General features: G+C 44.5%; 1 protein-coding gene across 2 annotated transcripts in view; it reads right to left on the reverse strand.

Annotated features, from left to right (window-relative positions):
* The window catches only part of VPS53 (VPS53 subunit of GARP complex), a 69,333-nt gene that overhangs the window by 35,147 nt on the left and 8,649 nt on the right, over positions 1-25,537 (reverse strand). For both annotated transcript variants that reach the window (XR_010392263.1, XM_064523174.1), the window contains exons 5-12: positions 13,609-13,695; positions 13,186-13,301; positions 11,923-12,042; positions 6,146-6,224; positions 4,623-4,766; positions 3,451-3,593; positions 2,578-2,719; positions 727-828 (exon numbers count right to left, since the gene is read on the reverse strand). Coding sequence is in view for 1 of the 2 variants with exons in the window: in XM_064523174.1 (XP_064379244.1) it covers positions 727-828; positions 2,578-2,719; positions 3,451-3,593; positions 4,623-4,766; positions 6,146-6,224; positions 11,923-12,042; positions 13,186-13,301; positions 13,609-13,695 (933 nt within the window). In the remaining variant the exon portion in view is untranslated. The remainder of the gene's footprint in view (positions 1-726; positions 829-2,577; positions 2,720-3,450; positions 3,594-4,622; positions 4,767-6,145; positions 6,225-11,922; positions 12,043-13,185; positions 13,302-13,608; positions 13,696-25,537) is intronic.

Raw genomic sequence — 25,537 nt, forward strand, 5'->3', positions numbered from 1 at the left:
ACCTGCTTGCTAGCACTCCCGACTTTTCCCAGTACGGCCAATCCTTCCTGACAAATCGGTGCATCAGGGCCAACCTTCTTTCAGCCATAACAGATAGTGGAAAGAAAGCTCTTCACAAAAAGTATCCAAAGCACATAACTCCCCAGGTTCTCAATATCAGTCTTCCAGATCGCTGATAAAGCCCAACTAATACCCCCTCTCCAAGTCATATTTTAATGGAAGGAGCAAAACTTGTCTTAACAGTTCTATTTCAGGATTTCTGTTGTGGGTGGAAGGCAGAGGGCTGCCCTACTCATGTATAAATCTGGTGGGGATGCCCTGCACCAAACAGTGCTAATGGAGAGCTACCACCCCACAAAATCTCCAGGGGTGGGGATTTGAGTGGTACCTACGGTGCTGGTCATACATCAGGATACCACCTGCAAACTGCCCATTTACAGGACTGTAAACTCACCAAACAAAGAGGGTACCAGGCCCAAACAACTGAACACTTAGAAAGTGTCAGTCTGATGATTGAAATAGGGGGCTTGCAGGCTTTGATATCGATGCCAATTAAAACACTGGGGCTTACTATTCACTCCTTTAATGCTTGTAGAGTGCTTTGGAAACTCAGGGCTTTTACAAGTGGCTTGGTGTTGCTTGCATCGCAGAGGTAATGGATGAAACACACTATAGAGATAGCACAGTGACTGCCTCATTGACAGCTCAGGAATTCTGAAGACTTACTCTGTCCGTATCACTTTTCTCAATCACAATTTCATCTGTTTCTGTCCCAGTCTCATCCTCCAGAAATGGGTTGGTGGAGGGAGGTGGCACTTCTGGTTTTTTCTGTTAAAAAAAAAAGAGAGAAAGTTCCTTGCAAAACTGTCCCTTTTGTACCTTCTCACACACAGCTGCACGTTTTGCTTTACGGAGCCTTTCAAAGCACTGTACAGCAGTTTGTCTCCTCCAAGCAGAGAGGAGGATGCAGAGGGCCAGGTGGTGCCTCTCCATCAAGGCTGGATGGAGCACAGTCCCTTCCAGTCCAGGGCTAGAGTCTGCCTCCTCCTGCTCTTCTCGTGCCTGCGCTCACCCCCTCCGCCTGTACTGCCCCTCGAAGGGGCATTCTGACTAATGCCAAATCTCCGTCCTCTCAAACCCCTCGCTCCAGAATGTGGGATCTCCACCGAGAGGACCACCAGGGCTCCCAAACATGCTTGCTGCTTCATCCGCTGTTAGACACAGAGCCTGAAAGGGTACCAAAGGCTCAAGGAGAAGCAGCAGAGTACTGAGATCTTGCTCAGGAGGCACTGACATGAGTCAGTCCTAAACCCTTTAGAAATATGAGGCTTAACTGGAGGACTGCTAATACAACCTTCGACTGCAGGCTCGAAAACTGTGCTGCTGCAATAAATCCTGCATTATTGCTCCCGCCAGACTGCTTGTCCCCACTGTGCACTCTCTGGATACCCATTTATAATTATGGGCTTCATTCTGTGCTTAAAAGAGGTCAGATGACTGCATACAGGGCTTCACAGTCTCCAGGCAGATCAGAAAGGGGGGAGGGGAGAATTTTCTTTATTTCAAGCCATACACTCCCCTTTTTCTTTTTCTCTATTACAATCGCTTCTGTTTCTACCTTCTCCAAAGGGATAAAAACAATCCAGTGAAGTCAATTTAATTAAAGCTGCAAAATTCGTACGAAATTTGTCAGAAAAATAAAGCCATATTCTTGAGAGAGCTCAAATTCAGCCAGGAGGAAAATCTCATAGGACTTCCCTTTTTAATTAGTGGCACCTACTGATCCACAGCAAATTACTAACAGGCCCACCAGGCTTGCCTGCTAGGCTGCATTATCACATCCAAGTAGGTTTCAAGGCACCAGCTGGACAGAGCAGCGAACCTCAGAGCAGCGGCTCGCGAGCCACACGTGGATTCTGCGCTCCTGGGGCGTTTGGCTGGCAGAGCACTTGGCTGGGATTTCAGGCAGAGACGGCACGGAGATGACCCCAGAGATACTCAGTGAGCTGTTTCTCTTGGCTCTGCCTTTACAATCTACTGAATGAGATGCTGAAAGCGGAAGCTATCGGTGCCCCTGCAAGCAAGACTACCCTAACAGACAACGTGGGGTGGAAAGCTGGTACCATGTGGTAACTATGTGGTAACTAGAAATGAACAGAAGAGGGGATTTTCAGTTGTGATGTGTCATCAGCACGCTGAGAACACATGTTATAATGCAGTCACCGTGCCATAATTACTTTGTGGTTCTCCATACCAAAGCGGCTTCAGCTGCAAATAACAGTGCCCAGGGGAACTGAAACAGTACACAATCAGTATACTCCCCTCCTCGTGAGCCCTACGGCATCTCGTCTACCACCCTCTGCAAGCTCAAGAATCCCTTTACCTGACTACAACCCACTGAGTGCAGACACACTTAACACGCTATGCCGCCAGGGCAAGTCAGAATTTTCCTGGCAGAGAAGGCTGCAGGAGACACCCTTTGCAGTCTCCTATTACCATAGCTAGGTGCGAGAAAAGGCTTTTTTCCCTCCCCTAAAAGTTGTGGACCGAAGGACTGCTCTTTAGAAATCCCCTTACCACTGTCCCATCAGCCAGAGTGCAACCCGAGAAGCGTTTAGCCAGAAGTCCTTCAAAGTTGGTTGTCCTCTGAATTGCAAACAAAAGCAATTTCACCTCAATCTCCTTTGCTCTTGTGCGCATTATCTTAGCAAGCTCTGTCCTGAAAGGGAGAGAGGGGGGGAGAAAAAGACAAATGTGGTTTTCTGGATGGAAACATTAATCACCTATGTGCACATGAAGAGCAGGATCCAAAACCTAAGGTTGTAATTCAGTCTAGTCCCTAGAGAGACACTTTCAACACAAAATTCAAGCTAATTCCTAAGCTTCTCTCATTGAACTACAACACTGCCTTAAAGGTCACATTTCAAATATATAACCACAGTTGTTTAGAGCTTTGTGTGTAACAGGACCCCATCTCCTAACACCCTGTGCACCACTCCAGCCAGAAAAAACAGTGCTATCAAAGCTCTGGCATCCTCAGTTGGGGTCCCATAACACAGGTAATGGTGCTACTGGGACTCTGGCTAGCATTTCCCCTGGTCCCCTACATTTGCCTTTCAAAGAGATTGGCCTGGGGCAGTCACGCCATAGTCAGCTCATGTTTTCTCACTCAGCCTTTAATAGTATTGATTCTTATCTCTGCTCAACTGAAAATTCATTTCCATTTTGTCTCACTCCCTTGACAGTAAATACAGTGTTAGGGGTACTTCGCAGGGTTTTCACGCTTTTGTTGTTGTTGTTGTTTTAAAACACGAGCAAGCTACACAGATATTTGGAGACGGTCTTTAAAGTCCTTTGTATATGTGATTAATGTGGCAAAAGAGAGGCCAGTCTCTTGTTTTAAGGCTGGCGCCTGCTGGGAAGCATCGCGGGTCGCCCGGACACGCTCACCTGGTGACGTGGCAGAACTCCACCGCGATGCGCTCCGTCATGCACCACTCCGGGGGGAACATGCGCCCATACTTCTCCTCGTAGTCCACCAGCTGACGTTTTATCCAAGCATAGCGCCGGTCAATCTTGTCCAGCCAGGCGACCTGAATAACGTGGAGAACATCATCCTCAAGAGCGGCAGCTGCTAATATTTAGCCTGGCTGCTTAATTTTCCTGCAGTCGCTTCACGGAGGAAACTGGGCTATCAATCAAGGTCAACTTGATCAATATTAATAATACTTTGAGTGCCAAGAGCCATTCTTCAAAATGCTTAACCACAAGCTAGACTGAAAGTCCTGCCTTACGTGAACTGAAAGAGCAAGTTCTGTTGCAAGTGAGGATAACAGCACTTTTAATCACGTAGGTACCACTGAAAACTAAATCCAATAATAATTAATTCAATCCCACCAGTCTCTTTGAGAAGTTAAGGTCAGCAATGGGATCAGAAGGCAGGAATTCCTGGATTTTCATGTTCAGTTGGTTTTCAAACTCTGGGGTTTGTGTCACCACAAGCCAGAATCCTGCTACAAGAGCAGACAGGGATCATCCCCTCCCCCAAAACACCACAAGCACTAGCCACAAAAGCAAAAAGATCAATTCAAAGGACTTGCTTGAAAAAATGCTATTTTAAATGAAGCATTTTAGTCTTTTTCTCCTCTTTGTCATAAACTATCAAAATTTGGTAATAGTTAAAATACATTTTTGATTCAAAACATTTTCTTTTATAAATCTGAGATGATTTTATATATATATATTAAAAACTGTTAGCATCAAGACAAGAAGTTTAAAAATTATCTACACAAATTGTTCCACTTAGCAGACATGCTCCCCCTCCCCTCCCACCTTTTTTAAGGTTTAGGGATGGGGGGTTGCAACGATCAGAGAGTTTTCAACCCTTTACAAGGCAGAAAGTATATGGCTAACTTGAATTTATTTGTTACAGGAGGAAAAAACATTTCCAAAGCTGATCTGTGAATCTGAGCTCTAAGAAAGGAGGAAGTAATCCTGGCAGGAGACCACATTGCCTCCAAATTCACCAGCCAGTCAGTAGCAAACTAGCAAGTCACTGCCTCCGAGCCCCTAGGTTAGGGCAAAATGCAAAATCGAAATCTGGCCTGCTATGTTTCCCTTACATCTTGGTTTTCCTGGAAGAGGACCAAATACTCTGAGAGGTGCTGCTTAATAAATTTCTTGATGATTTCCTGTTTGATTCTGGGATCCAGGACATTGGCAACTAGACATGCATCACGCAGGACATTGCTGGGTCCACCAGGCCTCTGTCAAAATAAACAGGAACAAATGGTTTAAGGTTAAACAGCCAAAGGTGTGATTGAGAATTGTACTGCATCTAGGGTTATCCTGTGTATACCCTTTCCCAATACTTTTCTCTTTTTGATGCTTTCTGCTCTCAGACAAACAGTTGAGCTCCCTCCTTAATACAGGCAGTAAAGTTGTTGTGCGGCTCCACAGCCAGGAAGCTACTGACCTGCACAAGTGCAGCCAGCTCCTTCTACAGAAAAGACCCCTTGAACCCATGACTTCTGCAAAGCCTTCCACTAGCCTCGATATTCTGAAGAGCAGCTAAGAGAAGTGACTGACAAGTGGGACGAGAAAACTGTTTTCTACAAAACTGAAGGCCAAATTAATGGGGGAAAAAAGCAGTCTAGAGCTGATCAAGTTGCCACATGTAGATTAGCATCTGATACTGCTCTGTAGTGGCCCATAACACTGTATCAGTGGAGAAGACAGAAGATAAAATTTACAAGCATTAAAAAAATACTCTCTTTTGAAGCTGCTTCATGTAGACACAGATATCCTCTTTATCAAGAATCTGTTCCAAACATTTTTCGCTTTTCTGCACTTCTGTTAGTTTTATGAAGAAACCAGCAGAGCTGATACTTTGGAAGACAGAACTAGCATTTTCTTTGTAATAAATTCAAATTCACACCTACCCTCGGTATCCTTTCAAGCATTCAGATGCATTATTTGGCTAACCTGTGAAGTGCTCCCAAGGGGGAAGCATATTTGGTACCTTAGTCCTAGCCCAGGCTTGTGTCTGTGCTGTCTGTATAAAGCAGAGACAACAGGTCCCAGCAGACTTGGTGACAGCATGTCATGAAACAGCCCGCGCTTGGCTTTCCCTAAATATAACTTCTGCTTCTCCTAAATGCATCTTTTGTGTCTGACAAACAGCCGGTGACGTGGGTGAGAACCACCTGGGTGAGATGCTGGGGCGGCAGGGCCGTACACGTGACGCCTGCTGCGCTCCTTGACCGCCCTGCAGGCCCCACCGCGATAAACGCGTTCAAACAATGGACCGACTCTGAAAGCCACTGTGACGGGGTCACGTTGATTAGTGCTTTCCTCTGTCTGGGCAAACGGTGAGCATAACACAGCTTCCCAAGCAGACCTCCAACACAGCGTGAGAGAGGAAGGGTGTCATTTCCCTCCCGCATTCACCAGAGGGAAATGGGGAGAAATGGCGCACACAGCGCCCTACGGCTTGGGAGACCGGTTTGCTTTCCAAAATAACTCCTGAAACAGAGACAGATCAAATGTAGAAGCAAAATGAGATAAAAGCAGATGACAATTACGCCTGACAGGTAATTCCAGCAGCGCCGCTGGAGGCAAGGAAGAGGGGAGGCCAGCTCTTTACCTTTGTCCCTTGCGAAGGAAAGGCTTCTTCAAAGTCAGCCAGGATTTGCTGTCCTAACTCATTCTGCGCTGCCTTCACCCTGATGAGGAAATAGGAAGTAATGACTTTGTTGGTGGTACAACAACTCTTTGTTTTCTGCAAACATGACTACAAAACAGACTTCAAACCTAACAGTGACCTTAAGTTTCTTTTAAGGAAAAAAAGCAAGCTAAGGGAAAAGCCCCACATGAAGAAGGCCCTGCTGCAAGTTAGTATTTCAGTAAGGGCCAGTTCCTTGGCTGAAGAATCAGCACCATTCCTTTGATGCCAGTGTGATCAATTCATAGCAGAGCTTTACATCTGTGCGTATTGAACACATTTTATCAGACGTACCTTTCTAACATGTAAAAAGCTTCACAATGTCTCAATCTTCGCAGTGAATTTTTCACAGTTCCAGGTGCACTGACCTACTTTTAAATGCATCCATGCGAACACTGTTTGGCTGTGGTTGTATACTATAAATTCTTTATGTCTTAAGAAGCATAAAAGAGCAAAGGTATGAAAGAGGTGAAAAAGTTTGAACAGACCACAATCTTGCTCTTTATTTAGCTAAGAGACTAAAGCTTCCAATTTCCAGAAATAAAAGTCAATATGCCTTAATTGATACTTCTAGGGAAATGGAAATGCCTACACATACTAGAAAGAGCCAAAATAAATAGTTACGCACTTATATTCCTCTGCAGACCTTGAATTCTTCCATCACTTTTTATTATACTGGAAACACTTTAAGGACTAAACTGATTATTCAAAGCAGTGCCTTTTTCCACAGAGACTGATGTTAGAAAGAGTGGGTACATTTACTTTTGTGAAAATGTTTGTACAGAGCAGGGGTGGGTGAGTGAAGAATTTGAATATTTTTTGTTTAAGACTCCTCGACCTTATCAAAGAATGATATACTTCTTTAATCTTCCATTTCAGACCCATTAGTAGCAGAAACACTAGAAGACGACCTGACAATGTTGGAGAATAGGCTGGATTCTTTAATGGTGCCAAACGCAGAACATTCTATTCCTTTAAAAGTTAGGGTTAAAATATAACATGACACTTGTGATTTAGCTGTATGTATAACCTGCGTTATGCAGGATTTATTTATGGGGATTTTGCTTGAAAACCTTCCCGCCTGCAATGTCAAGCATAATTCTCACTTAAGCTGTCTGCTTCACAGGAATGTTTGAAAGCTAATATACCCTTTCAGGTACAGCCCACAGTTAATACCTGCATATCTAACTGTAAAACAAAAGGGATCCACTATGTTGAAATAAAAGGAGTAGGAAATTTAAGCAAGAAAGAGGAGCCCATCCCAGTAGCCCCAACAGGTATAATCCTGCTCAAGTTGCACAAGTAACTCATGTCAGAAAGCGTCACAGAACCAAACCCTTCGACCATCAAAAAAACAAAAAGAAAAAAAACCACTAAACATGGACTGAAAAAATAGCATTTTTAAATAGCCAAGAAACAATAAGTCTTTAGTATCAGGAGCCACATAAATGAATGAGATTATATAAACAGATGAAACTTAGCCCTGGTACTTGTTTCCTTATAGAGGACAAGCTACAGTGACCTTCCCATCCGAAACCAGCTGCAGTGCAAAGTACGGTGAAAGCACTGAAAGAAGAGCAGCCAGATTCCTAAGGATTCAACAAACGCAAGAGAGGCCTCATCAAGCATTAAAAGCCCTGTCTACAGGCTTTGTTATTTTAGGCTCTGATTCAGAAAAGTACTTACAGATATTCTTAATGCGGATTCTCAGATCCTTAAACTAAGAAACTTGCACAAATGCCTTGCTGAACTGAGGTGTTGAAATAGCTATTTTTTTTAAATCTATCATGCATAAACATCTCTCAAAAACAAACAAGGGAAATGGGTGTTAGCATTTTTTGCATTTCTTGTAAGATATGGCTAGGGCAGAGAAATCAAAGTAGCCCAAGGTTTAGGCATGCGTGAGCAACCAGCGTGTGCCTCACCGCCCTCCCAGTAATTACCACGCTTTATATAAGCCCACACACAGACACACACAATTATTTTTTTTTCCCACTAACATGCACTCAGAAACATAAAAGTCTTTATGCCACATCTTTGCATAGAGATTGCTTTAGCTAGAGAGCACAGGAAGGCACTTGCTTTAGCCGCTGGAAATTATTGCTCCCCATGGAGAGCTGTGAGCCTTTCAATTCAAAGTAACGCTCACGCAAGGGAAATGGAAACTGCAGAGGCTGGAGCCTTGATCCCAAGGCTACCTTCACTTGCATTCACCACCAAGGACCATCTGTGCGCATGCACAATAAAGCCTGCATTGAACCATTTGCAAAAAGCGAATCACACATGAAGTCTCTGCAATCTCGGACACTCTTGGTTTGTAGCAGATTTAGGATCTCTTCTCGGGTCAGTGTTATCTAGACGGGTCAGCGCTACCCAGGCATCTCTCCTGGACCGGACGCCTGCAGGCAGCGTGCTGGGTGACCCCGCGGCCGGCCCGACTCCCCGCGGCGGGGCATCGCCTCTTCCCGCGGCTGCTCGCACACACCAAAACCTTTGGGTACCTGAGGATTAGAGACTCCTCTCCGACTTACCCTCACCTTAACACACACACACACACACACACACACACACACAATCCTCAAACAAACAAAAATGCAATCACACAAACAACTGCAACAACAACAAACACTGCTGTGCTTCAAATGACAGTAAACTGCTAGAAACCACAATTCCTTTAGCCAAAGCTACCAGAAATCTTAAACTAGGCCTGGCAGTCTGCTGAGATAAAAAGGGGCTGAGCTAGCCTATTTTTCTGCAGTAAACTTATAATTATCTTTCTTCTAAATACTTTCCAGGCTTTTTTCCACTATCTGCTAGGCTTTCCAGACCACTTTCATGGGTGGGTTTGTGACCACTAATTGAATACACTCTCCAGAGATGGAAAACAGAGCAGAAATAAGAGATAACAAAATCTCACTATTAACTACAACACCTTCCAGTGCACCATATTGGAGATTGTTTTAGGAACATAACTAGAAAAATACCTGCATTTGGATGTGAATTATGACATTTTTACATCAATAAAGAGCATCAGCACAAGAACCCAAGTAACTGAGGGGCCAGTCAACTCTCCGAGGAATGCTTCAAGTGGGGTTTTGTTTGATTATATCCCCAGGGACAGGACAGGTGGAAAGTAACATTTAAAACACATCATTAGTTTTCACAGCATCAAGGAGCAGGAACCTGAACTAAACACCACATGACAAAGATCCCACCCAGCAGCACCACGCAGGCACTCTTCTTTCCCATGGTTTCCCATTCACATTTGACTTCCATTCATTCACACCAAGAAAGAGAGGCTCTTTAATAAAGAAAGCAAGAGAATCCGCTCATCCAGCCATGCATTTAATAGGTTTCAGTTACTGTCCTTCATCTTCACCAAAATCTACTTATAAGAGACATTTCTGGCTTTCGCAAACGTCCAAGAGGCTTCAGTTGTGCTATTAAACGAAATTCATGAAGATATCAAACCCCAGCAATTTAACAGTATAAAAATAGTACTAAAGAAGTCAGGCAAACTCCCTTTGATGTTTCATGAATCATGAAAGTATTTTCGAGCAAAGAGAGAAAAAAAGTCAACTCCAAATCGTGCTCTAATAGGTACACGTGTAGTCAAAGTCCAAAGCAGATATTACAGCACGGTAAAGCTCCCTGGAGTAATTTGCTGCCTGGATGTCAAAGCAGTAAAGAGCTCCTAGCAACACATTGGGTGTAGCTCTCCTTTCACCCCACAAAACAGCCACTTCTATCACTACCAGATGGTGCAACTCTCACTCTGTAAACACTGGAAGGAAAATCCAACCGAGGCAAATCTAAAAATAGGAGGAACAGACTTGGAGCTTCTCAGATCCTTATCTTGGAGCGAGAATAAAACAAAGGGAGTTTTCCTCCATGTCCCTGCCAGCCTCTCTAGTGTGACTTGATACCACCGTGCCTTTTAGCAGCAGCATGAAGTTTTCTCCATTTCTCAACAACTACAAAAGTAGTAAACAATCTTCCATTAGAAAGGGAAAAAACACCAGAATTCTGGCCCACAGCTTAAACTATATGAGGCTGTAAAAATGGCCAATGCCAGCAGACTTCTGCCCAGGGCACTACCAATCTGGAAGAAAACGAAACGAGTTATCTCTGAGAGGAAGGATTGGAATAGACAATAACCTAAATGCAGAAAAGCACTGACATGTTTATCTCTCTTTAACGTTCATGTTCATTTACGCAAAGGCTTATGGCCAAGTGCTTTGTTAAACCAAAGGCCCCCTATCCCCCCTAGACTTGGGGTGGATCTTTCTTTAGCTCAGTCTCATGGATTCCATCTGGGTTTTCTGGAATAGGTATCTATAAAATAAAGAAAGTCCAGCAGATTTACACGAAAACGCTACAAACACACACTTGAACACTGTTTCCATTGCTAAATAGCACAGCCAGCTGCTGTCTTAGCAAAGGGAATCACCAAAAAAAATTAATTACTGCGCCTGGAAGGCTCCTTCAAATACCCCCGTAATGAGCAGAGTCATCTCAGACATCAAGAGGATGGCAGTGCAGATTTGCAGTGTTCAAACATCAAGCTGAAAAGAAACACTATCAAATATGATAGTATCATTAAGAAGGTTCACCTCTAACGTTAACAGGCTGTTTTCATCTCAGAGCTGTGCTCAGCACTACTGCAGGCTGTTGAGCAAATACCATGTGTGTGGCGTGGGGGAAGTAAAGCCTGTCGTAAAGCAGGAAAAGTAGGTTTGGGCTCCCAGCCCGCCACAGGGACAGCAATGTCCCCTTGAACAGGAAGGCCCTAGTTCCCTTCCCTCGGCACCCAGCTGTCAAGTCCCAAATGAAGCAAAACCCTTGGAGACCTGGTGGCTTAGTCACCACTGAGCCTTCATCTGCTACTGTGGAGAACGGTGGGCTCTTCCTCTTGGAGCTGCACCACAACTCACCAAATTCAGACGTGTAACTCTGTGCTAGAAAATCAGGGCTATACAAGCTCAAAAGCTTTTTACAAGTGCAAAGCTTTAAATCAGTCAGGCATGCTGCACGTTATTTTGGAAGACTTTGTTATTACAAGCCTCAAAACTCAGCAAAATTGGGCAACAGGTACAAGTTTTGGTGGAAGACGCTCAAGTTACTCAAAATAACTGAGTTTGGCAAGTCCATGAAAAGAAATCCTGCCTGCCTGCTTAACCTATGGCAAGATGCAACAGTTCTTGGTGCAGGTCAGAAAAAGATCCAGCCCTTAGTCTACTATGCAATTTGACAGAGGTAAGGCACATGTCTGGGCAGAAAGTGGCCCCACGCACCGCTATGTTAAATGCATGTATTTCTGCTTCATGCCAGGTAGCTGGACTATCTCACTGAGGTTAAGAGAGCAGTATCACCTCAAGGTTTACCACAAACACCAGCACACTAAGGTCAGGTTAAACAATTTGCACTTCTACAAATTACTCCAGGCAAGTAAATTAAAAGCCTGTCAACGAGAAGTCCAGAACATTTATGAATTACATCCATACTAATTACTTTTATTTAACAGAATAGGCTGCTAAAGATTTGAGCAAACTGCATCCAATTTTAACCAGTTTTGGCCGGAAATAAGCTCAAAGGACCATGTCCAGCCTTTACATTCTTGTGGAACTGATTCTGTCTAACGTATTTTCTAACCCTCCTTCCCAGCAGGCATGCAAGTGCTCAGCGTTTGATTATTTTACCTTTCAGAAAGCTGTCGAATCTGAGGAATCCCCATGTATTTGTTGAAGTGCTCTAACACATTCACGACACCTTGGAGAAGGTTGGCAACTTCCCCATATTGTCTCCTCCTGGTCATAGCCCTGTAGAAGAAATTGTAGATTTACAAAGGCAGGTTTGTTGAAAATCTTGGGTGGTAAATCCACAGGTTACCTCATCCTTGCTGGATCATGCCAGTCCCTATTGACATTTATTTTTCTAAAATACACAACTCTTCATTAACATTCCAATACAGCATTACAATTTCATTCAACTGATGCTAAAATAAACCAATCCAGCATACATCTAACAATGCTTCAAAAATCATAAATGTCAAAAGCAACACTTGGCGAAGAACATGTAAACTACTGAATGCATTCGCTTCCCAGCATGGGTCCAGAGGCAGTAAATGCTCTTTCACTATAACGACCTGAGTTAAGCCATTTGTCATCACACACAAAGTGCGAGTTAGAGCTTCACGGGGAGCAGAATCATTATGCTGAAAAGCTATTAGCCTTAACTTTTCTGTTAATAACTTTCGCAGGGAACTGACAGAAAAAAAATCAAGTTTATTTTTTCTTCATCCATTAGATCATTCCAACAGAGACAGCAGCTTAAGTAAAATTTAATTCTAAACACTTAACAACCCAGTGTTCGTGCAGAATTTGCTACAGTCCGAGAACAGGCTGTGCCTGGGTCTTGCAACCTCACAGATGCAACATGTAAAAACTGGATTCCCTTAGCCAGTGTGTTCCTCAAGCATATTAAAAAAAAAAACCACAAAGGACTATTAGGAACATGTAATCTCAGCTCCATACATACTACAAGCTGTAAGGCTTCTTTGAACTCATTCCTCTCAGAACTAGAGCAGATCCTTCTGAAAAGAGATTCCATCCCAGTTTAAAACCCAAGACTGATAAGAATCCCCCCAAACCCTTGAAGAGCACATTCTTAATGAGGATACTGGACTGTATTACTCTTTAATGAAGCAAGACTCCCATTCCTCACCACCGATGATCAACGCTGCAATTCAAGCAACTGATGCTGCAGACCCTTAGATGTAACACCATAGGTTGCAAGTCACTTTGAGTAACACAAAGGATCGGCCAACAAAGGCATGAGTGCAATCTGTGAGCAAATTTTCCTCCAGAAGAACAAGCAGCTGTTACAGACCTACTCAGAGCACTGCACTGGAGTCAAGAACTCTGCATTGGTTTTAGAGCACCACTAAAAATACGCATACTTACTCCAGTGAATCCACACCCCCCGCCAGCATGTGGAGGTGATTGAGGGTGGTGATGGAGGTGGTCAGATGACGCTTGGCGTGATCTAGCTGCTTGATATCCCGCGTGATTTCTTTAACCTAATGAATGCAAAAACAAGAGTCTGGTTAAATATCAAGCCACAGCAGCAATGTTTTAAGGAGATGAGAAGGGCCCTCTCCTCTCTCAGGGACTAGAAACATGTTAGCTCTGGAGCCAGGCTAACACAAGGACAAGGATACAGGTTCCACAAATACTATCGGATTTTTGATCCAGAACACATGTTCAGTAGTGATTACCACAGAGTCAGCAGTACCATAGACATAAATGAACTCTTTCTCACGAGAGCTGGAAGCAAAGGTCAGTGTTCCACTCCCTTTCCAAGGCCAGGAAGAAACTGCTACTCACCATTTGTTCTGATTTTTCAGCCTTGTCTTTAATATCCTTAATTTTACCAAAGAGTTGTTGAATCGCTTTCTGGGCTTCTTCCAGAGCCTGGAAAAGAAACAAAGAAGAGTAGAGAGAAAATCCATTCAGTTTTCACCTTCTAAGAGCTATCCAGTTGCTCCCTTCAGCAACCTGGGCTGGGGGAGTGGAGGGGAGCTGTTCTGTTGCAAAGAAAATATGGTTAGCACATCAAAAGCTAATATATTAATACTTTTATACTGGGATTTTAATCTGGGTGGACCAATGTTTCAGTGTTCATTTTACAATAACGCTCTGACAAAATGTGATTGAGATTTTCTATGAAAGCCTCTACATGACATGAACTGGAACATCAACAGGTTTAAAGTTACTGCACTAAATTTCCAAGTGCAGAAAAAATGTAAACTTCTCCTGATCGATATGTCTTTAGACAGGAAAATAAAACCTCTACATTATGACAAACACTGAAAAGACTTTTCTAATGATGATATGTTTTTGGTTTATTCCAACCCTCACTTTTAATAGCTATGTTGTATCATTGGTCCTGAGATGAGATGCTTCTTTTTACATGCTCTTTAGTTGTTGAACTTCATCCCCAAATTCGGCACTGTAGTTCTTCAAAAGTCAAACCAAGTGACATATGCATTGCTATGCTGAATAACCATCTCCTATTTATTTTCCTTTCTTTGACATGCCTTACATATAGAACATTGATGCTTGCCTAAAAACCTCACTGAATTAGCAGGATGTCATCCTGCTGAAAAATGTGATGCATGTTTTGCTGATTCCTTTGAGGTGGGCAATGCAGCCTTTCATCCACAGGTAAGAGGAGCGGTTCTTCCTAGGTGCAGAACAGGGTGCACAGGTTAAGCAGCACCCACGAGAGAGTTGAGCACAGTAAGCAAACTTGGCCTGTGTTTTTGTACCATTTTGCTGCAAGCTTCCTGGGTTATCTGGTCTCCCTCATAAAACCGTGGTGTATCCTGACCTCATACAACCAGTGTGAACTTCACATGGATGCAACGAGAAAAGCCACATGTCTAAAATCACATGTCCAAAATCTGATTTCTGAAGTAACTCAACACGTTCTGCCTTCCCAGTCTGGTAATATTTCCATCTCCAGCTCCACTTTCTTTCCTGCAGTTCAGCAAGCTTCTGTTCCTCTGTTTTTATATCCAGTCCCATGACCAAGGTTACAATACTAGCTACAAGATCCTTCAGCAAATAAATTTAACACATCTTCATTTGGAAATGTAAGAGCGAACTGTCCGCCAGGAGGTTTTGCTGGAACATAGCTGCATTACAATAAAAGTATAAAAGTTGGAAACATTTTATAATTCATTTTCCAGAGGGGGAAAAAGTCTCCTCTGAAATATCTTTTGAATCATGTGAAAGTTAACACTTTATCTATTAGTGTCACACAGCTATCATATAGCATATTCAGTAAAGGAATTGAACACTTAAGTGTGCTACAGGGACAGCTACATTAGGAATGAACACCACCACCTTCCTTCTAATTTGGCTGCAGCCTAGTCACTATTCAGAATAGCTGTATTCCGTTCAAAGGCATGTGGATTAAACATAAACCAAAGAACTAAAGAATGCTCTTTTCAACATACTTAACTATTGTCTCTGTACTCAGTCCCAGACCATAGCTGCAGCACACTACTTAAGTGGCCTATTAAGCAAGCACCAAATGCCCTGCATATTCTGAGATTTGGATGGGTCTGTAGAAAAAAAATCAACCTGAAGGTCTTCACAGATGCCAGCTGCTATGTTTCCCTTTGCTTCAGCACTACTGTTAAATGCTAATTTCTCTGCGTGATCCCAAAGAAGGTCAACAGAGCTGCTGAATTCTCTAAAAGAAGAGATTAGGATTTAGCCAGCCCGCAAAAAAAAAAAAAAAAAAAAAAGTTTCTCCGAAAGGAGACATTATTCAACTAGCCTCCTTCATCTCCAAAGCTGAGGCAATCTCACAGAACTCATTCAGTCTTTGAATCACCTCAAACCAACTTTCAGGAATAAACATTTGTTCGGATCGCGTGTATGTGGATAAACTACTGGGAGATATGCTAAGGAGAATCGGCCATAGGAAGCCTGGGGAGGTCCTACAAGCCACGCGGCACATGGACTGACGCAGAACGCTCAGCAGGATCACTCCCAAATTCTCAACACCAGCTGGTGCTTCTTAAACAGGTCTCTGATCCCCCTCTCCTCTCCCATGAAGACCAATTTTTTCAAATACAGGCTCAGACAACAGTCACAGCAGCTCTCTCGTTTCTGACACGACTGCTGAGCTGTATGCAGAGACCTTCGGCCATCCATCACAATCCTTTCTTTTGGGTGGTAGCACCTCTAACCTCTTCTCCAAGAAAAACAGCAGGAGTTCCTACTGCAAACACCAATACTCAACTCAGAAGGTCATTCATTCTCAATAGCCTTCAGAGACCAAGATCTCACTAAACAACACAGTGAGCAAGGATTTCCGTCTCGGTCCTTCGGGAGGGTTTTACATTAAAATCCCTATCCACGAAGGTAAACTGTCTTATCTATTTTCTTCATGAGATAGAATATCCTCTACCTGAATACAGGGGCCTGTTCCAAAGCTACTGCACCATAATTTATCCTCAGAGATTGGTCCAAAGCAGGCCCAACGAGGTTTGCTAGCTGTCCACATAACAGCAGTTTCTCTTTTATTCACTGTTAAGGAACCACACTCAATCTAGGTCTTTAACAGGTCAAGGCGCTACTTAATAATGTTTCCTCTTTAGAGGAAACTAATTTATACCTGAACAGCGAGTTCCCACTGCTCCGCACGCCGGCAAACACGCAGCACGCAAACGCCACACCCAAAACCGTCACAGGAACACGGACCGAACTCAAACGGGATGTTATTCTGGTATACTTAAGAAACGAGGTGAACTGGTGTCATCCCCTGGTCCTGACCCTTCTTGCTTTTACCTCCTCAGACTGCGGAAAAACACAAGCGAGACGAGTGCTCTGCCCCCGTATGATGAATTAAAGGCGTCTGGTCTCCTGCTGCTTTGAAAATAACACGGCTGTAATTTGGGGAGAGGAGAGGAGAGGCAGGAACAGCAGCTGCCGCTCTGCTCAACTTTTATATCGCAGCTCTCGCAGAAAGCTATGCATTTCCAGAACGGTTAAAAACCCACACGGAGAACTCAACAGCAAACTTAATGGACTTGAGTAAACCAGAACTGCTCATAAACACTACTTTCATTTCTTAAAACTTGCTTCCAAATATTTGCTTAGCCATTAAGACACAAATCTTCTACTAATTCAGTAGTTACTAAAAAAAAAAAAAGAAAGCTGTATATTCCTTATTTGAGCTGGAAGAAACTAATCCACTAATGTGCTCTATCAACATACTTGGGTTTTTTTTTTTAATATATATAATTTGCATGTAGAGATGAAAACATTTTTTTCAAACATACATATGATCTGCTGAAATTAATGCTGGATGAAAATGTATTAGTCTTTTAGCCAGACGGACACTGTCAGATAAATGTGATGGAAAATTCAGAACCGAATCAAAAGCGTTATCTGCCGGACAAAGCCCACCATTAAACGCTCCTATGGTCCCTCCTAAAGAAGCCAAATACAAGTTTTAGGCTGTAACATTCCAACTGCAGCATTTGAAAGTGCAAGCAGAGGGCAGAAATTAAATTAACCAATAATGGAAAAAAATAAGTCTGCCATCCTGATCACTGCAAAGACAGAGCAAAGCAAAGAGAGCACGACCAATGAAACATAGACTTTTTTTAATAAAACATTTCATATTTGATAAATGATGTTCATTATTGAGGGATAGGAAATCGACATCTACGATGTGAAATAAGCCTAATTATTCAAGGTCTAACACAGAAGCTTATTACATTATCTAACACTTATTCCTTCTCCTGTAAAACAGGAAATGGGAAACTGCAGACACCGAGACACTACCCTTTCCCTCGGTAAGGCTGCATTTTCTTTCCAGTAAATTCACCCTTCTACACGCAACAACTGCTCCCTTTAAGACAGTGAATCATGAGTTTTAAGAGCACTTTCTTATTGCTTTTGTTATTATTTTACTAATAGAGGGTTTATTCTGGACAGAAATTCTAAAAACAAAACAATATCACAAGAATCAGAACTGCTCTTAATCTGACATAACTGATTTATGTGGTTAGCAATAGCTGCTAATCTTCTGCGGCTTGACACAGGGTTCACCTTGCATTATTAATTTACTGGTTTCCTCATCAGCGCAACTGGGGAACGTGTGTATGTATGGTACCCCCAAAGGGCTTACAAGTGTTAGGTTATTGTATTTCCTTCCTAAAATAGCAGGTCATTTCAGGGGCAGAGGACCACTAATAAATAAAGAGACCGGGTGCATAATCTGTTGTGGTTATGTGAAACGAGGATGTTGAAATTAAGGTTGCGATGTACTGGAAAAATACCATATGACTCTAATCAACAAGCGAGCCTGCGAGCTACAATTAACCCATCAGCATTATTTATTACAACTTCACACAGCCTCCACGGTCCCTGAACTTCACGCACCAGCCGAGAAACACAGCAGCGAGAGGATGCCGCTGCCCTGGAGAGGCCAGGCTGTCCGGCGGCAATGTCTTAAGAACAGCCGCTGTCGGTCGGAAGCTTCTCCTTTTGCGTTCGTCCTTGGGGCACCCGAGCTGCTCTGACAACAGCAGATTTAGGAAAGAGGGCAGGACCAGCAGCAGGGCAAGAACATCCAGCCAGAGCACTGGGTGCCAGAAAGGCTTTGGCTGCATCACCTGTCCCCGTCTCCGGTTGGGGCGCATTTCCGATTTTCCATCCGGCACGGGTTCAGGAGCACCTCCCGGCGCCGGGAGGGAAGCAGCCGACGGCAAGGTGCCTCTGCGCGGTGCTGCCCAGCCCCAGGGCTGCAAGAGCAGGGCTTCAGAGCAGACTTTCTTGGCCAGTTCTGGAGGGGAGAGGGGAATCTTCCAATTGAAGCACATGAGGGATTTTCAACTAGCTCCATTGCTCAGGCAATTTGCATTTATACAGCGGAAGCTCTCCTGCTCTTGCGTAAACAGCAGCGATTAAACATAGGCCTTTGAGAGCTAAGGCATGGGAGCTGGAGGACCCGACCCCGCAGCTCAGGGCTGGAGCCAAGGTAAGCTGGGCAGAGCTACACGGGTTTTCATTAAATTCTTCCAAGCAGGGAGACTAGTACAGCAGACTAACAAACCACAGCTCTTCACCTTCTCTGCCTTGAGATGCGACAGGAAAACAGTCCATCCAACACGGCAGTACAAAGCAATTTCTTTAAGAGTAGAGTTAAAACAGGAATTGCTTTAAAAAATTGCCTACAGAATATACTTGGCATTATCCCAAGCAACTTCTAAGGTCGGTCTGCACACCATCAGCTCTGTCACCTGTTCACATCAGGAGCAACAGGCGGAAAGAAAACACCCCCAAGCGAGAGGTGGGAGGAGGTCAGGCCTAGCAGAGTAACAGCGACAGGAGGTTTTAATTGACTAGACTTTGAAGTGATGCATCCTTTAAAAGTCAGGGTTCTAGCCGCTTACAGCAACAGACAGTCACATCAACAAGAACAAAACCAGCATTAGCAACAATATTCAAGCCAAAGAACAATTCGGCACATTACAGTCTGCATCTCCAAATCCCCACGGCCGCAGCAAACGGGGGGACGCGGCATTTCCTTCCCTTCCCCATCGCAGGCCTAGCTCCCGCTGCCTCCTGCAGAGCTGCCCCATCCTTCCAGGCAGGCCGTGACATTCCCAAATATCTCTATATTCATCCTTGTGCACGTAAACAAACACTGAAGTGTTAGGAAATGCACAAACAAAGGAACTAAGAGAGGCCCGTGTGTTACCACAAAATGTCGTTTAATTGGGGAAAGAGCAAACCTTCAGAGGTATTTTGCTTGCTTGGGAAACTCTGAGCTTGGAAACTACTGAATCAACATTGTTCTGCCCCCAGTAATGGTTAAAATACCTTGATAGCTTCCACATGCTTACTGGTGTTGTGCTAGAAACGCGCTAGTTTTATTTGATTCTAGCCAATATATATTTCTATTGGATGTTACTACCCACATCAGAAAGCTGTCCTCTACTAAGTATTTTATAGACACTTGACATCTGCCAAATTCACAGCATCCAAATGTATTTTTAATGTTACAAATTGGGATGTGGTCAGGATGCTGAGAATTTAATGCTCCTGGATCTATCCCCATTCTTGGATACAGGGTGTTAATGCTCCTTTCATTTGCTGCCACACTTACAACCCAGATCAATGAAAATCTAGACCATGCCTAAAAATAAGTTCCCATCCCCACCTCTCAAAGGAGCCTCAGCTGCAGAGATTTCAAAGAGACCCTTGTACGCTGCAACCAGCCTAACAACTGCTGCCACTAAAACCTCATACAAATGAGTCCCTCCAGTTTGGGAAAGGGTGGAAACAGATTCTGAATCTCAATCTGATTTTGTTTTATAGAAAACTCGTAAGTTCTTACAGCTACAGATAGATCACTGCAGCTGAATCCAGCAGTGTCCGTGAGGCCGTCTGCAGCCCTTTGCCCCGCGACGGCAGACACCTCTCCTCGCAGTGCCTCTGCTCCGGGCGCCCTCGCCGTGTGCATCCCTCTGCTCCGGCGCAGGGCCGGGCGCTTCGTTTGATCTGCGACCCGACGCGCTCCGTTTGCCTGGGAAGCCCGTAAACCACCGCGGCCGGATCCCCGGCTGGGTCTGCTGACAAGTTTGCACGCTGCAGGCAACGTTTCAGTCGCGTCTGCAAGATGGGAGCCACGTCTGAATGACATGGGGGGTAAGTTAAGCAACCGGCCAAGCTGTTGCTTCGCAGATTTTGCGAGATGAATTCGTTCGCAGGTTGAGGCCCTAGAGGCCAAGCATGGGGAGGAAAAAATGCGCAACCATATCATGAACCCTACAAATAGGGATTTATAAATGGAAATGATGACAGTTCATCAGCCATAGGCATGGAAGCAACACAGCTGGAATAAACATTACCGCATGGGACACACCAAAAAAAAGAGAAAGAAAGGAGAGAGAGAAAAAAAAAGAAATCCATAGTATGACAAAAACTCCTGTCTGCTGTTAAGATTTCTATTTTCAAGCCAGGCTTCTTGATTTGCTGGCAACAAAAACAAACAGAGCTGGCTGCGGAGCAGCCCAGTCTTACTCTGTAACTTGCAGTGCCTTTAACACCACCAAAAATAAAGCATGTCTTTTGCCAGCACAAAATGCGACCCGCTTTCCAGCCCGGGGCTACGGGACAGCGACATTTATTGCCTTTTGATATAGAAGCACAAGAGAAGGTCAAGCTCAGACTTGCTTCCGCCTTGAACTGGGCTTTGCAGCAGATGGCAAAAGTTATGCCTGACCTCTTTCTACAGTTGCAGATGCCAGTTTTAATGGCCAGTAGCCAAAAGGATAATAAACAGCACTATGTCTTCTTGGCATGCCATTCACCTGAAACCCTTTTCATAAACAAGTTTTAAGCTAGAAAAAGCTTCCTGTGTCTCTCAGATGGGAAGGACATCATCCGACTGTCATAATTCACTTGGGAAATGACTCTAAATGAATCTCACTTCTGATTTATTTCGGCAGCTCAACTTCTGTTTATCATTCATTGGCTACAAAAGCTTAAGAATATTATGGGGCTCCAGTCACTGGACTGAAATCTTACAGAATCTGGGGCATGGCCTTTTTTTAAAAAAAAATACAATTACAGAGCTGAAGACACAGTATTTAACCCCCCCCCCCAAAACACAAAGTAAAAACTAACATTTGCTGTTCATATTTCAGAATAATGATTTGTTCATCAGAAAACAGGAGATAAAATTTAGCCATGTAGGAGAGAGTATCATTAAGAGACGGCACCTGTAGCATCAGGGATTGTGGCACAGAAAAGCCCTCAAGTATTTTTCAGACCTTAGGCTTAATTAGTTACTAAGAGATCAAGTCTTACCACGATTTTCCTGGCCCTATTGCCCACGCAAACTTAGTCAATGCTACCTCAGCAGCGGAGTTGAGGCCCCAGCACTCGAGGTACTGCAGATGCTCCTCCAGGCCAGCCACGCATGCCTGACCCATGCACTGCAGCCAAGGAAGCAGCATGCAATTTGATGCTTGGAAGACAGCATTTATTTAAATAAATGCAAAAATAAAATCAAGTACCTATGGTAGGTGATCTGAAAGCATCGACTACCTTAGTTTAACTTAAAACGTAACCTGTAGCCAGAAAAGCTGTCTCCACACAAACAGGTGGAAGCAGGAGAAGAGGCCGAAGCAACAGTGCTGCTTTTTAAGCATGTTTTTGCAAACAGCACACAAAATCAACCCTCTGCCGGCCGGGCTGACGCCGCCTGCTATCCAGCGCTCGCAGAGCTGCGGAGAGGACGAGCCGCTGGCTCCAGCGACGCTACCCGTCAGCTGCAGCGTTTGGCGAGGCTGGGAGGAGGGAGGGCAGAGCCCTGCAGCCTGCAGCCACGGACACTGCTAGCTAAGGGGGGCACTCAGGCAGCAGGGCACCGCGCTCCCCGCCGCTGTCCTCTCTGCCACAGGCAGCACCTGCAGCACTGGCTTCCTCTGCTCACTGTCCATCTTCGTCTCTTTCTTCCTCCCTATATCGATTCTACAAAGCGTTTCCTGATCTCTATTAAAAGAAAGAAAGAAAAAAAAGCCGAGAAAGAAAGTATTTCACATCCTTCCATCTATGACCTTGTCAAACCCAATAACCTGTGGGCATTTGTCTATGCCAGACGCATCCTCCTCCTTCCACAGGCTCAAGCACTGCCAGACGCTGCAGCACACACGCAGGGCAGGGAACGCCGTCTGAGCCTCCCCGCAGCTGCAGAGCTGAGCCCTGTTTATTTTTATGTGCAATGAGAAAGGACAGCAATGGTTACCAAAGTACGGGATGGCTAATTAAACTCAACTGCCGCACTGGGTTCAGGCTGGGCAGCAAGAATATATTTGTATTCTTTAACCGCAGCAGCTGCCACCTCTTTTCTTGCACTCCTGTAGTTAAGAAGAAATACATTTCTGTTCTCAGGGAGCAAAGCAAAGAAGTGGGAGCCAGTCAAAGCAAACCAAGTTATCAGACTAGTGTCTTCAGCCACGAGACACGTGTAAGGCTTTCCCAGCCCAGAACACATCCATTTCCTCTCTTTAGTTAACACTTGTTTTGTTCTAGCGCCAAATGAGCCAGGACCCTAATATACTAGGAGATACTAAACGATAAACCAAGTTGCAGAGATACAGTCAAAGGGTTAAAATAGCCTGAAAATACAGAGGCTGCTTTATCACAAAGACATTTGGCTTGATAGGTGAAGCAGCTTTAGCCAAACAAACAGCAAAGGCATGTCAGCAACTGTCAAAAAAATTATAGCCAGCCCATGTAGAAGGTTTGGCAATGAACAGAACTAAAGAGCGACAAATAAAAATGCACGGAGTGCCTTAAACGCTCGGTGGAAAAATCTATGGGAACTTTTTATACTACACCCTAGGGCGGAGAGGAGAGCAGGCCACAACCGGACTACAGCTCACAGCAAGGTCAGTCCAGACTCCGGTTCAGCAGCCGATCTGAGAAAAACCTCACAGAGGAAAAATCACACAGCGCTGGCTCCCCAGAAAACGCAGGCACAGCCCGAGCCGCGTAGCGTTACAAGTGAACCACGGCAGCTCCTGCATTCCCAGCCTCTCCCAAGGCAGCAGAAATAGCCCCAGTCTGGGGCTCCCGAGGAAAGTTTTGTTACGCCCTGCAGTGGAATGTTCCACCCACGACTGTTGTTTCCTCCCAGAAAAGGATCATTAGTGAGATAATTTCTGAAGTTAACAGTATTGTCTACACACTTTACAGAAATATCGCACCAGGAAGGGGAAGCCAAATGAGCCAGACTATTTTAAGGCTTTTGCATTTGGAGGAAATTCTAGGGCAAAATCTCAAAAAGGCAGATGCTTTGAACTGAGAAACGTTACGCTCCACGGAGAAGAGAGCATTCCAGTCTTCAGAGCTGTTTAAAAATAAAGTCAATCAAATAAATACGGCCCCAGAAGAGTTATTTAGATTTAAAATCTGCTTTTTCAGCCACTAAATGCTATTTCATATGTACATGTGTATGTGATCAAGACTATTTGGGAAACTGCTTTAAAGTTAGACAGACTACAAAAAGCTGCTCTCGCAACCCCCTCACACAGACAGCTCACCTGGAAGACTTGCCCGATCATCCTGACACCCACACGAACCACAGAAGTCTTATCCTCAACATTACAACCGCGAACGCTATCAGGCAGCCTGGACGGCAGACTGGACCGCAGGGAGTGCTACTGCTAAGCTGCAGTTCAGACTTTGAACTTGCAAACCCCTGGGTCCGCTTGTCCTTCAGGAGCACGGAGAGCACGTCGCCGTAACCGTAACCCGTAACTCACCACGGGGTCTGACTGGCGTTTAGGTTGCTCTCACTGGACGAACAAGGTGAGACATCTCTGCTCTGGCAGCACTCCCTCATCATCAATTAGCAGCAGAGGAGGATGTTCTCCTGGTCTCAAAACCGAGGCTGGGCTCCCCTCTCCTGGCCAGCCGCGGGAGGTGCAGCGCTCAAGGCCGGCTGCAGCCCGGCTCTGCAGCACCAGGGGAACCCGCTTTGCTGGGCTCCCCTGTTAAATAACCCCTTCCTCAGAGGCAAAGAAACCTGCTAAAGGTCAAATAGCCTTAGTTCATCTTCCAGAAACCTGCCTGGCATCGTCGCTTGCCAAATATACTATCATAAAAAGATTAGCTGATGATAACTGCCAGGCCCAGCTCTGGGTGGCACTTGAGCCAACAGCCTGCATCAGATCCCAACTCTCCTGCTCAGCAATCACAGCTGACGGGGACGGGAAAGCCAAGGCCAAGGGCCCCAAATCAGCTTCTCCCCCCACAGCGCACGTTGTCTCTCACACACAAGGACGGGGTACAAGCGAGAGAACTGAGCTCAGCAGGGATGCTTGCCTGGCTGGCTTTGGCTTAAACAAGAACTATTTTTATTTACCACTGCATCCGAGGTTTATGTTTACTTAGGAGGGAAGTCAAAGCCTTCAAGGATGTTTACAAAAAATGTATTATTTATTCTCCAGACAGGAATGGCTCTTTTAGCTCCCATACCACACAGCCAGGCAATTCTGGCAAACACTGATTTCAGTTTGCATCCTACGTTGTTGGGAAAGGATGTGACCGAAGGAAAAGTCTTTTGGAAAACTCCTCCTAGGTCCAATCTTACAACACTTACATAGCATCCTGAGCTCCCCCTGAAATTCAAGCAGCTGCAGAGTTCATATTCCCTTTTTATTTACAGAGCACACTTTCAGGACAGACTTGCATAGTTCTTGGGTCTCTGTGTTGAGAGATGGAAATATGCTACAAGATAGGAATGGCTTCTTCAAAAGCTAGGCAGCTGTGAGTAATGCAGACTACAGGCTAGAGATCTCATCTGGTAAGAAACCACTACACACAGGGAAAGGTATCTACAGTTTAAACTTTTTGCTGTGGCTGTTTTAAAACTTTGTTTCAAATCTATTGCAGGAGCTGGTTGCCAACTGTTTCTTGATTAATCAACAGTGGTTTGCAGTTGTGGTAAATACAGTAAAATGCCATCTTCAGTGTGGACTTCCTAAGGGTGAGGTTCACAGGATCACCCTGTCTATCCATGTGTATGCTTCGCTCGTATTTCACAGGGAAGTATGGGTCTCAGAGCTACTGATCTCCTACAGATTTAACGAAGATAAAAACACAGTCGAAAAGAGAATCCAGGTGTGCTCCCCCACAACAGAAAGGCTGCGGCTTCAGCTCTATCCAGACAACACAGCAGAGAGCCATTAGAACAAGACCTGCAGAGCAAGGA

This window comes from Dromaius novaehollandiae, chromosome 19, assembly GCF_036370855.1.
Source record: "Dromaius novaehollandiae isolate bDroNov1 chromosome 19, bDroNov1.hap1, whole genome shotgun sequence".
NCBI classification, from domain to species: Eukaryota; Metazoa; Chordata; class Aves; order Casuariiformes; family Dromaiidae; genus Dromaius; species Dromaius novaehollandiae.